At 33.9% G+C, this 16644-nt stretch overlaps 1 protein-coding gene across 3 annotated transcripts in view; it reads left to right on the top strand.

The window, feature by feature from the left end:
• Positions 1-16422, top strand: part of ADAMTS20 (ADAM metallopeptidase with thrombospondin type 1 motif 20) — a 151788-nt gene extending 135366 nt beyond the window's left edge. For all 3 annotated transcript variants that reach the window (XM_088798904.1, XM_088798905.1, XM_019748447.3), the window contains 2 exons: positions 12795-12899; positions 14928-16422. In XM_088798904.1, coding sequence (XP_088655030.1) covers positions 12795-12899; positions 14928-15017 — 195 coding nt within the window. In that variant the 3' untranslated portion in view covers positions 15018-16422. The remainder of the gene's footprint in view (positions 1-12794; positions 12900-14927) is intronic.
• Positions 16423-16644: the final 222 nt, after the last annotated feature.

The raw sequence follows: 16644 nt of genomic DNA, 5'->3' as shown, positions 1-16644 counted from the left end.
CTTTCTTTTTGATTCATTGAATGTTTTCTAGTATAACATTTTAATTTCCTTCATAATGTTTTCTTTTTATATTTTTTGAACTGCTTCTTTAATGGTCACTCGAGGGCTTACAATATACATCTTAACTTACCAGAATCTATTTCCGATTTATACTAAATTTCAGTGAAATATAGAAACATTAGTCTCATATATGCTCTATTTCCTATTCCCTTTTTTGAGTTACATTTGTTAAACCTATGCTATCTACATATAATAAAATCACAATACATTTTATAATATTACTTTATATACAACTTTGTCTTTTAGAGAATGTGAGAGAAGGAATGAGAGAAATTATATGTCCATAGTTTTTCATGAACCTTTTTATTTAACATTTCTGTCTCTCTTCATTTCTTCCTGTATATTTGATATTGGCTGGTGTCGTTTTCTTACTCCAAAACAGCTTTGTTTCTACCTGCCTCATTTGTGCCATTTGTGATCAAATGTACTACATTTCTATATATTACAGGTTAATAATGAATTTATATTGATTTATATAATTCCTTTTTAAATCAGTTAACAGAAGAAAAGAAATATTAATTATACTGTCTTTTATAATTACCTTTACCAGTACTCTTTCATTGTTTTGCGTTGATTTGTATTAAGGCCTAGTGTCACTTGATTACAGCCTATAAAACTTCCTTTAGTCTGTTTTGTAAGACAGTCTACTAGTAACAGATGCTCTCAATTTCACTTATCTGGGAATGTCTTTGTTTTGCCTTCATTCTTGAAAGGTTGATTTTCGTGTTACAACATTCTTGATTTACAGTTTTTATTTTCAGCACTTTAAATATGTCATCCCACTGTCCTCTGGCTTCTAAATAAACAGTAGAAGTCAGCTATTTATCTTGGGGTTCTATGTATGTAATAATGTTTCTCTTGTTGCTTCAGATTTTCTCTTTCTTTCAAAATCTTGACTATGGCATATTTGGATGTGGATCTCTTTGTGTCTACTCAGTTTGGAGTCTATTGAGCTTCTTGGATGTGTAGATTAATGCAGTCACAATTTGAAAAGTTTTCAGCCATTATTTCCTCAAAGAGATTCTTTCCTTCTCTCTCTCCCCTCTCCTTTTGGTACTCCCATTATGCTTCTCTGAGCCTCTCCTCATTTTTCTTCATGCTTTTTTCTCTTGTTTAGATAGTATCATCACTATTGATATCTTTTCACATTTGCTGATTCTTTCTTCTGCCAACTCCAATCTACTGTTTGAGCCCTCTAGTGAAGTTTTTTGTTTTTGTTTTGGTTTTGGTTATAGTACTTTTTAACTCCAGAATTGTCCTTTGGCTCTTTTTGTAAATATAATTTCTATCTCTTTTTTAAATATTGTTTTTTATTTTTCAATTACAGTTGACATACTATATTAGTTTCAGGTGTACAACATAGTGATTAAATTTATGAAGTTATCACCAGATAAATCTAGTACCCATCTGACACCATACATAGTTATTACGATATTATTGACTATATTCTTTATGCTGTACTTTACATCCTCATGACTATTTTGTAACTACAAATTTGTACTTCTTAATCCTTCCTCCTTTTTCACCCTATGTCTTTTGATTGGAGCTTTTAATTCTTCTGTATTTAAAGTAATTGTTGATAGATATGTAGTTATTGTCATTTTATTATTTATATTTTTTATCTCCCTCCCCCTTCTCCCTAAAGTAGCCCCTTTAACATTTCTTGTCATACTGGTTTGATGGTGATGTACTCCTTTAGCTTTTTTTTTTTTTTTTTTTTGTCTGGGAAGTGCTTTATCTGTCTTTCAATTCTAGATGATAGCTTTTCTAGGTAGAGTAATCTTGATTGTAGGTCCTCATTTTTCATCACTTTGAATATTTCCTGCCAATCCCTTCTGGCCTGAAAAGTTTCTGTTGAGAAAACAGCTGACAGTCTTATGGGAGCTCCCTTGTAGGCAACTGCTTTTCTTTTGCACTTTTAAGATTTTCTTTTGTATTTAACATTTGGCATTTTAATTATGATGTGTCTTGGTATGGGCATCTTTGCGTTCATCTTGTTTGGAACTCGGCATTTCCTGTGCTTATATATCTATTTCCCTTACCATGTTAGGAAAGTTTCCCAGCATTATTTCTTCAAATAGGTTTATAATTGCTTGCTTTCTCTTCCTCATTCTAGCACCCCTATGATTTTTCTCCTTCTGGTACTCCTATGATGAGAAGGTCAGTAGGTTTAACGTCCCAAAAGTCCCCTTAAACTATCCTCATTTTTAAAATTATTTTTTCTGGTCTGATTGTTTGTTTTCTGTTATCTTCTAAATTGCTCATTCGATCCTCTGTTTCCTGTAATCTGCTAATTTCCTCTAATGTATTCTTTATTTCAGTTATTGTATTCTTCATTTCTGACTGGTTCTTTTTTAAGTTCTTTATCTCCATTTTTATGTTTCCTGACTCTTTCTTAAAGTTCTCACTGAGATCATTGAGCATCCTTATAACCAGTGTTTTGACCTCTACATCTGGTTAATTATCTCTCTCTCTCTCTCTCTCTCTCTCTCTCTCTCTCTCTCTCTTCATTTTCTAGAGCTTTGTTCTGTTTGTTTATTTGGGACATTTTTCTTTGTCTCCCCATTTTGGCTGCCTCCCTGTGTTTGTTTCTATGGACTAGGTAGAACTACTATGTTTGTAGTCTTAGTAGAGTGGCCCTATGTAGTATGTGTCCTGTGAGGCCCAGCGGCATAGTCTTCTTGGACACCTGAGCCAGGGTCTCTAGGTGTGTCTCTTATGAGGGTTGTTTGTGCCCTTCTGTTGTAGTTGAGCCTTGGTTGCTGTTTACATGTCAATAGGAGGTATTGACCCTCGGGCTGATTGGTTGTGAAGACTGGCCTTAACTACAATGTAGGAGCTGTTGCACAAGGACTGACCTTACAAAGCAGGATTTGCTTTAGCAGGGCTCTGGTGCCTGCCTAGTCTGCACTTTGGGTGTGCTCTGGCTTGATTGAAACTGTCATACGGTTTGCTCTGTCTTGATTGAGGCTGCTATCAAGGGTGCTTCCCCTCGGGCTCCTGGGAGGGGAATGCTTCAGTCCATGTTCAGCCGCAGCCTGTCTCCTGCCCAGAGCCACCTGGAATGTGACACAAAGCAAGCCACAGATGGCTCCCACCTGTTCTGGGCTTGGAGGTGCCCAGGGGAAGCCAAGCCTCGAACCAAGGGCTGCTGCCATAGATGCCTGTCTTAGCACTGCTTAGAAAGAAGTACAGGGCATGCCAAGGCCAGATGCTGCATGTTTGGGTTTTGTCAACCTTTGAGAGATTTTAGGAAAGTCTGCAGCATGAAATAAGATAGGCTGTTTGTATGGAAAAGCCACTGGTAGCAGCTTTGGTGGGTCTGCAACTTGGATGGGGCAGGATTTCAGGGACCCAGGGCAGAGCAAACTGTGTTAGCCAGGTTGATGGAGACTCAGATATAGTGCCAGCCTAAGTCTGCAAGCTGGGTGGTGGGTAGGTAAGGGTTGAGCAAAGGTACAATGGTTTCTGCCAGCACTTCTGTCTGGGAGAAAGCTGTCCCTCCAGCACTCACCCTGCAGCCAGACAATTGAGTTCCTCTGTGTAAGTCCCTGGGGCCTTTCAGCTGCTGCCTTCGTTAGTACTGGAGCTCAGAGTGAGTGAGTCCATCAGTGAGTAAGGCTGTGTGCTGGCCCTTTAAGAGGAATACCTGGGACTCCAGCAACCTTCATCTCACTCAGCCACAATCTCCACTGGTTTTCACAGCCAAAAGTTGTGGGAACATCTCTTTCCAGCCCTGGAACCCTGGACTGGGAAAACTGGGTGGTGCTGTGACCCCTCATTCCTCAGTGGGACTTCTGCAGCCAAGATATTCCTCCTAATTTTTAACTGCCACATTGCAGGTATGGAATCTGCCCATTCTGCATCTCTGCCCCTTCTACCAGTCTCGAGGTGGCTTCTTCTGTATCTCCTAGGACTTCTGTTCAGCTAGACTTCAGGCAATTCTCAATAATGTTTGTTCTATAGTTTAGTTATAATTTTGATGTGGTCATTAAAAGATGCAAGAAAACTTAGCTCTAACAGGGATCTGGGGAATATAAAGTCTTGTGTTCTTAGCTGCATTCACGAGAGTATTACTATCTTCCTGGTGGGAGGAGAGGACAGGTCATGGTTCAAATGTCACAGATGCTTACTGTTTTTATCTAGAGTTCATAGATTTTCTTGCATAAATGTTTCTCCATTTGTTATATAACTTTAGGACAATTTCAGAGACTTTCAATGGTTGTTGTATCTTATAATTTTTTACCAATTATGGTTGTTTTGCTGGAAAGAGAGTCCACAGGTTTCCTCAAACTGCCATTCCAGAAATGCCTCTCTCTTGGCTATATTTTTAAAGGTAGATAACTTTGCAGAGGAATCTCATTCAACCTTTAAGGCTGGTTAGTTCTATTCATGTCACTTTTTGTCCTTCCCTGCTTTAGTCATATTAATCTACCAGATGATTGATCCACCTCCCAGATAGTGACTCTCTGACCTACGTCTTCTATCCAGTTCTCTTCCCAGGACTGTCCTTCCCCTATGTGTACTCCGCCTTCTGAATTTTTATACTGTCTTTTCAAACACCTGTTCTAAAATTTTAGCATCTGAACAATCTTTTCCCTAACATATGGATTTTTTTTTTTTTTTAAATAACAGTTTCCTCTTAAATGGAGATTATTCATTCTCCAATGACCAACCCATGTCAAGACTGGGTCACCTTTGTCCACAGCCTATCCTCCTTCTAATTTATGTCTTCTTGTCATTTACTTGATGTGATTAGAGAGAAGTAATTGAGAATGCCACCTAGAGATGTGAAGAGTGTGCTAAATGTCTCACAGATGCCATTACTTTGGAAAAGTCACTAAGTTCTGGGAATCTGGTCCTTTTCATTACTTGTTGAATTGAGGTCTGGTTGATGAGACATGAACAAAATTCATAGGAGACTGATATGCCAGTAAATCATATACCTGTCAAGTGGAATCAAAACTCCTTTTATATCATTAGTGAACATTTTTTATAGGAAATATCTTAACAGAAAGCTAACTACTGTAAACACAGTATTTCTCAATTAGCATGGAATCTGAATAAGAGGTGTTAGCACAATCAAGTTTTTAAACAAGTCAAGCTATTTCTATTAATTTCTAATTCTTTTCATCCAACTTCTTTCATTTTCCTCCTACAAGATCTTGAGAAAGTTATACAGTTGTAAACTGCCTAATCCCAATTTATAGTTGTAGAAACAGACAGTCCATGTTAACAGCCTGTACGAGATATCTGAGAAAATCAAAGGCAGAACCAGCACAGAACAAAAATGCTCCTCTCTGCCCTTCAAGGTAAGATGCCTCTCTCAGATAGTTTTCTAGGCATTTACAGATTACCAAGTTCTATTTCTGAAATTAGATGTTATCGGGCATAGGTATGTGCTGCCAAAAGCAGTTATGCTTATCTTTATTCAGTCTGTATTCAACTGTCTGAGGTTACTGTTACCAAAAATACACACTGACTGTATTCTTGGAGATGTCCTGTCAAATATATAAACCAGATTCTGTGTTAAGTTACATAACATTTGCATGAATACTCTCCAGATGTTTGATGTCACAGAAAGAACTTATTCTGTTGTTTGGGATTCATCAAAACCACATCCTCTGTGTTTGCATATGAGAGGGCACCCCAGGATATTAATGCTAAAAGAGAGAATGGACACATATGGCACTCTTTAGGGAAAATAAACTTTGCCACATTGCAATATAAGACAGCATTAAGGAGTGTGATGTGACTTTAGAGTACATATATCAAAAGTGAAGTAAAGTGTTTGGTACTTTTTACAGAGCCACAAAAATTAAAAACAAAAACCCAACTATCTCTTCAGCTGTTTTGTAATTAATATTGATTACATAAGAGCAAGAGAATAACCACATTTAGCCAATGTCAGTGGAGCATGGAGAGCATTCATTTTGAGTATTCAGAGCCAGTTATGAAGTATTTTGAATGAGCATTCTTTATTATCAGGATGCAGAGTTTGTATACATATATATATATACATACATACATACATATATATATATATATATATACACATACATACATATATATATACACATACATACATATACACACATATATATACACACACACACACATATATATACATACATATATTCTTTATTATCAGGATGCAGAGTTTGTATACATATATATATACATACGTATATATATATATATATATACATACATACATATACACACATATATATACACACACATATATATACATACATACATATACACACATATATACACACACATATATATACATATATATACATATATATATATAGAGAGAGAGAGAAATCCACGAACTCTACCCTTTTGATTAAGATCATCTCTCTCCTTATTTTTGCCCACTTTCTGTCTTGCTACTAAAAATGATACATTAAAACTTCCTATAATTAGGGTGCTTCTATGTCTCCTTGTATCTCTTGTAGTTTTGCTTCATAAAAGTTGCTGTATTATTTGGTGCATAATATTCATGTATTATGTCTTCATTGTAGGTTATGGTTTTTAGCACTTTGTCATAGTTTCCTAATTTGAGATTTGAATTCTTTGTTCTTTATCTGGATTGCTACCTCTGCTCTCTTTTTTATGGCCATTTACCTGGTATATTTTTTTGTGCATCCTTTTAATTTTAGTCTTTATCAATCACTTTGTTTTAAGTGTGTCTAACATATAGCATGTGGTTGGGTTTTGTTTGCAAGCCAACTATTAGGTTGGTGCAAAAGTAATTGTGGTTTAAAAGGTTAAAAATAATTGCAAAAACTGCAATTACTTTTGCACCAATCTAACAGAAAATATTTTTCTCAAAACAGAAAGAGGCCAGAGTATACAAACTGTGCTATTTAACCCAAATTTTATAACACCACAGAGATTTATGTTAGAAATTATGTGAAGTGACCTGTATAAATTTGTAGAAAAAAAAATAAAAATTCAGAAAGACTGGGAGCAAACTAGAAAAGGCAAGAACTTTGACATCTACTGTTTAATAGCCTCTCATAAAATGCTAATTTTCAAAATACTGTTTACTAGATTTATTTTTGTTTCCTCCTATATATATTGCTGAATATTAAAAATGATTTATTAATAATATTCCTCAGGGTATCTGATTACTAAAATGTAGCTAGTTAGCAATGCTACAACATAATCTTATATCCAAGATGCTGTCAGAGAAAGAATTTTGGTTTTACACTGTAATATATTACCAGAATAAGTAGACACTGTTGACATTATTTTGTTTGTTTTTTGTAAATTCAGATGAAGATTAAGTGTTTCGGTTTCTGGTGTATGCCTATAGCGATATTAAAAGCTGTTCTTTTTTGGAAAAAAAATTTTTTTTTCTCTAAATAGATGTCATGCCTATTCACCTTAATTTTTTTAAAAAAATAACGTCTGGCAAAATTGCCGTTTCTGTTATACAGTTTTAACATATGTACAGATTCATGTTATTATCACCATAATCAAAATATAAAAGTGTTCCCTCACACTCAGTGCATGGAGTCAATTCCTCCCTCCCACCTAACTCTTGGTAAACACTGCTCTGTTCTCTGTTGCTGTAGTTTTGCCTTTTCTGGAATGTCATTACAAATGGAATCATACAATATGTAACCTTTTGGGGTTAGCTTCCTTCACTCAACACAATGCCTTTGAGATCCATGTTTGTTGTTGCTTTTCATTGCTGAGAATTATTTCATCATATGGATGTGATAAAGATATTCTACATTGTCCATTCATCTTTTGGAAGAAAATGGGTTGTTTACAGTTTTTGGAGATTATGAATAGAGCTAGTATGCACGTTTGTGTAGTTTTTTTGTGTGTGAGTACATTTTCATTTATCTAGGATAAATATCTATGAGTGGACTGCAGGGTCATATGGTATGTGTATGTTTAACTTTATAAGAAACTGCAAAACTTTTATAGAGTGGCTGTGCTGTTTTGTATTCTTACCAGCAAAGATTAAAGTTGTAATTGTTTTGCTTCATTGCCAGCTTTTAGTATTGCCAAGTTTTTTGTTTATCTGTTTCCTCATCTTCTGTGGTACTTCATTATAGTTTTAATTTGCATTTTCCTAATGGCTAATGATGTTAAGCATCTTTCATGTGTTTATTTGCCATCTGTATATTGTCCTCGGTGAAGTGTATGTTCATGTCTTTGCCCATTTTTAAAACTGGGTTGTTTCCTTACTGTTTAGTTTTAAGACGTTTTTATAATTCTGGATTCAAGTCTTTAGTTGGATATGACATTTGAAAATAGTTTCTCCTGATCTGAACCTTATCTTTTATTACTCTTAAGTGTATTTCACAGAACAAAAATTAAAAATTTTAATGACATCAAACTATTATTTTTTTCTTTATGGGTAGTGTGTTTAGTGTCATAGTTAAGAACTCTGTGACTAACTCAAAGTTACAAAGATTTTCTCCTGTTTTCTTCAAAAACTTTTTTTTTCAGATTCATCCTCAAAACTTTCATAGTATTATGTTTTATATCCAGACCTATGATTCATTTTGAATTAATTTTGTATGAAGTCTGAGGGTTTTTGCATATAGACATCCAATTGTCCTAATAACATTCATTAAAAGAATTTTTTCTCCAATTGCTTTTCTACCTATGTCAAAAATCAACTATATATATATATATATATATATATATATATATATATATATATATATGATATATACACACACACACACACACACATATATATGAGGCATGGAGCACTGTTTCTAGGATGAGTTGACGAACTTAATATAGTATATGAGGTCAGACAATTAAGTTCATGAACTCATCCTAGAAAAAGTGCTCCATAACTCATTGCTGAATATCACTAGTCACCCTCGAAGTACTCCCCTTGGGAAGCTATGCACCAATGCCAGCACCTAGTCCACCCTTCAAAGCAATTTTGGAACTCTTTTCTTAGAAGGCCATCAAAGCTGTCATTGTATTACCCTTCATGTCCTGAATGTCATCAAAATGCCTTCCTTTCAATATTTCCTTTATCTTCGGGTAAAGAAAGAAGTCATTGGGGGCCAGATCAGGTGAGTAGGGAGGGTATTCCAATACAGTTATTTACGGGCTAAAATCTCTCTCACAGACAGTGCTGTGGAAGCTGGTGCATTACCCTGAGGCAAGAGCTATGGATTGTTGGCAAAAAGTTCAGATCGTCTAACTTTTTCATGCAGCCTTTTCAGCACTTCCAAATAGTAAACTTCGTCAACTATTTATCCAGTTGGTACAAATTCATAATGACTAATCCCTCTTTTATCAAAAAAAAAGATTAGTAACATCATTGCAACAAGTTCGTGAACCTGTCAGAACTAAGTGTGTGTGTATATATACCATATATACACACATAATGCCATTGTAGTTTTTATTTGTATTTCCCTGATGACTAGTGATGTAGAGCATCTTTTCTGTTGGCCATCTGTATGTCTTCTTTGGAGATATGTCTATTCAGGTCCTCTGCCCATTTTTAATTGGATTTTTTTTTGTAGTGTTAAGTTGTATGAGTTCCTTAGATATTAATATTTTGGATATTAGTTCCTTATCAGATGTACGTATCACTGGCAAATATCTTCTCCTATTCAGACTTTTGTTTTGTTGGTTTCCTTCCCTGTACAAAAACTTTTTAGTTTGATGTAGTCCCCCTTTTTTTTTTTTTTCCCTTGCCCAAAGAGACATTTCCAAAAAGATATTACTAAGATTGATGCCAATGAGTTTACTTCCTATGTTTTCTTCTAGGAATTTTATGATTTGGGATCTTGCATTTAAGTCTTTAATCCATTTTGAGTTTATTCTGTCATATGGTGTAAGAAAGTTTCATTCTTTTGCATGTTATCTGTCCAGTTTTTGCAACACCATTTATTGAAGAGACTATCTTTATCCCACTGTATATTCTTGCCTCCTTTGTCATAGATTGACCATATAGGAGAGGGTTTATTTATGGTGCTCTAGTCTGTTCCATTGAGGTATGTGTCTGCTGTTATGCCAGTTCCATGCTGTTTTGATTATAATAGCCTTGTGATGTAGTTTGACATCAGGTATGCTGTGATAACCTCCAACTTTGTTGTCCTTTCTCAAGATTGCTTTGGTTATTTGGGGTCTTTGGGGGTTCCACATAAATTTTCGTATCTTTTGTTCTAGTTCTCTAAACAATGCCATTGATATTTTGATTGCACTGAATCTATAGATTGCTTTGGGTAGTATGGACATTTTAACAATGTTAAGAATTTTGCTTCTTATGTTGGTGTCTTCTAAAATATGTCAAGAGAGTAGAAGAGGAGGTAAACTTCATACTACTTTTTAAAAACACATGTTTTTTTTTAGCAGCTCCTATGTTGAACTAAATTTTCAAGTTAAGAAAGGTACACATTTTAATCTTAAATGAAGCATTGGAATGGAAATAGTCAATACATTTATTCAATCATTTATTACTTCTTAAGTTCTATGGGAACATACTCTTATAGCACCTATACTCTCTACATTGCATTAATTTGTGCACATGCGATATTTCACTTATTTATCATAACATTGTATTACCTTAAGGTGTACAACATAAGGTGATTTGATTATGCATATATTGTAAATTACCACAATAGGTTTAGTTAACATCTGTTACCTCATGTAGATACATCTTTTTCCTGTGGTGAGAACTTTTAAGATCTACTCTCTTAGCAGTACACAATACAGTATTGTTAACTATAATCACCATAGCGAACATTACATCCCCAGAATTTATCTTGTGACTAGACGTTTCATTGTTTGACCATCCTTACCCATTTCCCCCACCTGCCTCTGGCAACCACCAATCTGTTCTTATCAGATATACAGTGAGTTTCTCATAGTACTTGACACCGTATCTGTCATTCAATTTTGAACAAATGAATGAAATGCATTTTTACCTTTATCAATATCATCCCAAATTTTAGATGAATTGCTTTATCATTTCTTTGAGACTGTATTATATTGCTTTTTAAAAGGACTAAGTACATAAGTAAATTTCATGAAAATTAGTCTGGGAAAATGGAGAAATAGACATTTCTAGACTTAATTGACTGTGTTAATGACTACCTAAGTCTCTCAGCAGTCAGTCAAGGTTCGTTCCTTTCACTGCATATATATATATCCTTTCACTGTTATATATATATAACATTGAAACTGGAGAAACATTAAAGTCTGGTATTAGTCCATGGAAATGTCTCTTCTGGCAAGACCAGTATATGGCTACAAGATATATATATATATATATATATATATATATATATATATATATATATATCCATCTAATGTGTCTTGTGTTAGTGTCACTCCTTATCATGGAGTATGATTAATTTAAATATGTATTTACGTATTGACTTTTATAATGCTGGACTTAGTTCATTGAAAAACACAATGAGTACCTAATCCTCTTCTGGGAATACAGCAATGAAGCAAACATGCAGGTCATGTTCTAAATTTCATACTAACTTTTCATTACAAATGATATTTATAATAAGACATTTTCTTTGGAATTTTACAAATTATTTTTGTTGTGGGGAAAATTCTCCATATATTATCATTGTATTAAAATGTATTTGAATCTCTATTTTGGTTTTAAATCAGAAACATAAGATTGCTAACAAATCAAAATAAACTATATTGATATGTAATTGTTTTTAACACTTGTAATAATTCATATTATAAATATATTTGAAAGTCATTTAATCTTTGCTGTTATGACAATATTTTCATTCACATAATATAGTCCCCAGTGTTTTATATCATCTGGCTCCAGACTCATGAGTCTTAGGCTGTGGGATATTGTGATATGATTTAAGAATTCCTTAATATCGCTCTGAATCTATATATATATTGAACATTGGCAGTAGCCAATCTATATATATATTGAACATAAGTAGTACTTAATTAGCATGAAGTATTTCTACTTTTCAGTACATAATTCTGTATTGCATGATCATGTAAATATGACAAATTTTACCCATTTCAGTCGTGTATTTTCTCAAGATAGTTCAATGTTAACAGATATTTTGACTTAAACATGGTTCTGTCTTGAAAAGAATTAGATCATAAAGCCACTAGGGGGCTCACTCACCATGTCTGTAAACCATGTGGCGTCACAAGTCTACATACCCTTCTAGGTACTTGAAAAAGACATGATGCTAGAATAATACCATATTGAGTTGTTTTGTGTGATGGGTTAAGAAGTAATATTCTAAACACAAAAGGGAAGTACACAGTAATGGAAGATTGTAGAAAATTCATTAGACAGGTATAACTTATCTGGGAAGTTAGCAACGAGAGGTCAAAAATCAAAACTGGAGAAACATTAAAGTCTGGTATTAGTCCATGGAAATGTCTCTTTTGGCAGGACCAGCCTGTGATTACGGGCACAGTAGCTCTAGCTGTCAAGCCTTGGAGTCCACGGGTTGGACAGAATTACTTGTGCACAAATAACGTTGTGTGGTATGAATTCAGTTGTCTCGTGTACAAGCAGACTTATTTATAATCAATTTGAAAATGTTTTACCTGGTTCATTTTCTTTACAGTAAGGTTGTATCAATATTCTTTCATTTTATAAAAAGGAAGACCCTCAAAAAGCAACTTGAGTCCTTTCTTATATAATTCACATTCAGCTGTTTCCAGCCAAGACCATTCTTAAATATTTTATAAATTCCATCTATTTTTATTTTGTTTTGTTTACAATCCAGGGCCAGTTCAGCATTAATTTGGCAGGAACTGGGATGAAGATCTCCAGCTCTGCGAAGTGGCTAGCTCAGGGGAGCTATGCCTCTGTCATCATACATAGATCACAGGTAAGTCCTGCTGCACCACAAAGCCCGTTTGAAATACTTCTGTGCTCTGGCCTAGCATCAAAAGTCCTCTCCCTTAAATTTAGAATTATGTGAGGTTAGTGACTAATGAGTTATTGCCTATAATGGGGTATAACATTAATTTATGGATTTGGGCTCATCGTATTTACCCAAGACTATGTATAAGAATACATATTCTTATACAGGCTACAGCTATCGCTACAGCTATCTGAACATGAAATATCAAATGCCAGGGCATTGAGATCTTATCTAGTTCAAGTTTGGGGCTAATGTCTGGGAATGCAGATACTGCAGAAAAAGGTTGTGCTTTTAGCTGTACTTTAATTATTAAAGGTTTACAGGTTTTACTATTTCAAACTGGGGTAAATTTTCGATTTATATACGTTACCGCTTTGCTTTTATGATTGGGGTGGTGGTAGAACCACTTGTCATTTAGCAAAATATCCTTTACAATAGTTTCTTTAAGAATTAGGACAATTTTTTATGGTTGTACACATATTTTCTCCTATCTTTAGCTCGATAACAATGTTATTTGGCTTTTCCCTCTAGCACATGTACTCTCTAAAGTAGAATCCATTTCATTTTGCTGGTGGTGATGGTGTACTATCACTTTATGAGATGGCTCCTCTTATTTAGTTAGTGTCTTAGATAGCATGACTCTCCCTATAGTAAATCAGGGTCTACAGTATAAGTCTTCTTACCTGTATTGCACATAAATCAGTGCCATTAACAGCTCCTGCACACTCTGATATTTTATGATTTTTCTGACTAAAGTGACTCCTATTACACTATTTATATGAGTATTACATGAATATTATATTATTTGTAAGTGAGATTCAATTTTCTGATATTAGACTTTAAAACATTCTATTTCTGAAGACTGAAAATGTTTTAAGTAATAAAACACATAAGTGAGTAGTAGGCTTTTACAACAAATAGCTATTTTTAAATACTTAACTGGCATCTTTAGGTCTAATCCCTTTTGGTAGAAGAATGGGAATAAATTAATTACTTAAAGTATATCCTGAATGCAATATTCTCAAGCTTTTTGATCTTTTGGTTAAATGTAAAAACTAAACTCTGTCTGAGGTCATCAGTAGATATGAATGTCTAGTACAATCATTCCTTTTGCTCCTGTTTAAGTTCTGTTTTAAAGATGAATTATTTGAGTATTTAATTGAGAATTTCTACCTCAATCAAAAATGTTGCACATGAAAGTCTTTCCTGAAGTCTGATGCCTAGTGTGAAATTGAGACTTGTGAAATCCAAATATACTTATGGAAATACAAACATATTTTCATTTGCTAGTAAATTTAATCAAAGTTAGTGTTTTTACTTAATCTGTTTTGGAAAGGAATGTATATAAATTGGAATTTTTACTGCCATTCTCCTGTTTATTCAGATTCTAAAGAGTTAAAAAACTTCTCAAAGAAAAAGCAACTTCCAAAGCCACTGAACTCAAAACATTCATCCCCAAAGTTTCCTTCTCTACCCTCCCTCCTTAGATTAAAAGAAAAGCCACACATACGTACACACACACACCTTACCTTTCTAGAAACTACAGGAGTTCAAACTATTTTTGCCTCATCCTATCAAAATGTTTGCATAGTCTTTTGACTTCTGGACTTAAAGATGGAAGGCCGTCTAGAAAGAAAATCTATCTTGTCCTTACCACCACTCCCTTCCTCTGCTTTTTAGTTCTTTTCTAATTATAATTACTGCTCTCAGTCCAATTTTTTGCCCCTTCTATACTTCAGACTATGTTTCTAATAGTGTGGTTTATAACCATCAAGTACCTAATGTGAATTTCAGGTTATCTAATTCCTGTGACCACCAATTTCATCCAATTCTGAAATGGTCTGATCTTTGACCTCAAATGTAATTGTTACAGGAAACCTCAGCTAATGATTTCAGCCACATGAATCAAAGCATTTGTTTTTTCTGACTTGTGCATGCAGATATACAGCTCATAGCAGATTCTCCTATATTTCTGCCTCTTCCTATTTTCAGGATGGAACCAAACTCTATGGCAGATGTGGAGGGTTCTGTGGAAAGTGTGTTCCCCACCTGACTACTGGTCTCCCAATTCAAGTAATATGAACATTCAGAAATGCGAAGTATGTCCCAAAGAGGAAATATTCTCCAGAACCTGCAAATAACCGGTGCTCATTTCTTTACTCTTCCTTCCCTACGATTTTGCTGTCTAAAATGTCTCTGCCTTTTTTTAGGGTGCTCATCGGGGAGTAAAACTCCTGCTTTTCTCAAGGTCCTCAAAAAAAAACCAAAAAAACCTTAGATACATGAGTGTGATCAGGATATTTTTAAAAAGGACTTAATTTATGGTAGAGTATACATAGGGATGTTTGAATGACTAATACCAAGATAATGTTGCTGTTCATAGCTTGGACTGGGCCACAATTATACCTATAAACACACATGTATAGCTCTACTTAGTATACTACTGTACAATGAAATGTTTCATTCTACTTGTTAAAATAGAGCAAGTAAGAATTAAGAAAATGAACCTATTTAAAACTACCATAAGCATTATTTAGTCAGGTGAATACTAAAATAATAGTTACATCAAAAAAGTACATAGCCATTATACTTTCTACTGATACAGCCTACATACCTTGTCATATGTTTTCTTTAATTTTTCATTGTGGATTATGGTGCTTCAAATAAAAAAATACTAAAATTGTGGTGTAATTTTGTGTTAAAAATATGTGCTTGGGTTAAATACTAAGTAAGAAGTTTTGTGGGTATAATACAGAAGAAGATATAATATAGTAAAATTTGACTTAAAACACCTACCTCTAATTTAATTGTACTTAGAAAAGCACTATGTTTCTCTAATGTTTATAGTCTATGTCTTTATAACTTTTACATATATATGTCTACTCTTAAAATTCTATTTCCTCACTTATGTACAGTATTTTATTAAAGAGAAGTGAGAATTATTTCAAAGATTATGATAAACATAAAATTATGTTTACCTATGCAAATTTGTTATTAGCAATGTTCAAGTTATTTTATAGCCAAGGTTTCTCAAAGACAGAACATAAAAATAGTAAAATTAACTATTCATGGACAAATTCTCAGGAATTTATATTTTTTCAGGTAAATAATTGTGTATTATATAATAATGTGGTTTTAATCAAATATTTTTCTATGGAAACCTACTCTGTAAATCAAAAGAAACTGAATCTACAAATAGGTATTTACCAGTAAATCATGGTGTATTAATTTTACCCACAAAGTTTTTTTTCCCCAAACATTTATTAGGGGTATACTGTACCATATAAGGTACTAAAGCGATTTTGTGCCAATGTGGTTAAACACTTAGGAGGATCTCTGTATCAGAAATAAAGTATTTTGCACTATGTGCCTTAAATCAGTTGCAAACATTAATATGAAATGTATAACATTTTCTAGAAATGTTTTCATTCATAATTTAAACTTATATAAACATTTAAATAATAAACATAATTGTGTGATATATTAACACCTTGTTTTCATTTTCCTTACTTTAAAGAATCCTTCACCAGAAATTCTAAGTTTTTTTTTTCAAATTATTACAGTTAGGATGGAAAGAGTTCCTGTCTGATGTATACCCTTCTCAGGGCAAAGAGAATGTGGGCAGGGGGCTGAAAGAAACTTACACGCCTTTAAAAGCTTCTGTTCATACAAGGGGTACTCATATTCAATTGGCCAAATCTAATCACAT

This window comes from Rhinolophus sinicus, chromosome 1, assembly GCF_057876585.1.
Source record: "Rhinolophus sinicus isolate RSI-liver-muscle chromosome 1, RSI-T2T, whole genome shotgun sequence".
Classification (NCBI taxonomy): domain Eukaryota; kingdom Metazoa; phylum Chordata; class Mammalia; order Chiroptera; family Rhinolophidae; genus Rhinolophus; species Rhinolophus sinicus.
The sequence above is the reverse complement of the archived record's forward strand: the minus strand, read 5'-3'. Positions and strand labels throughout refer to the sequence as shown.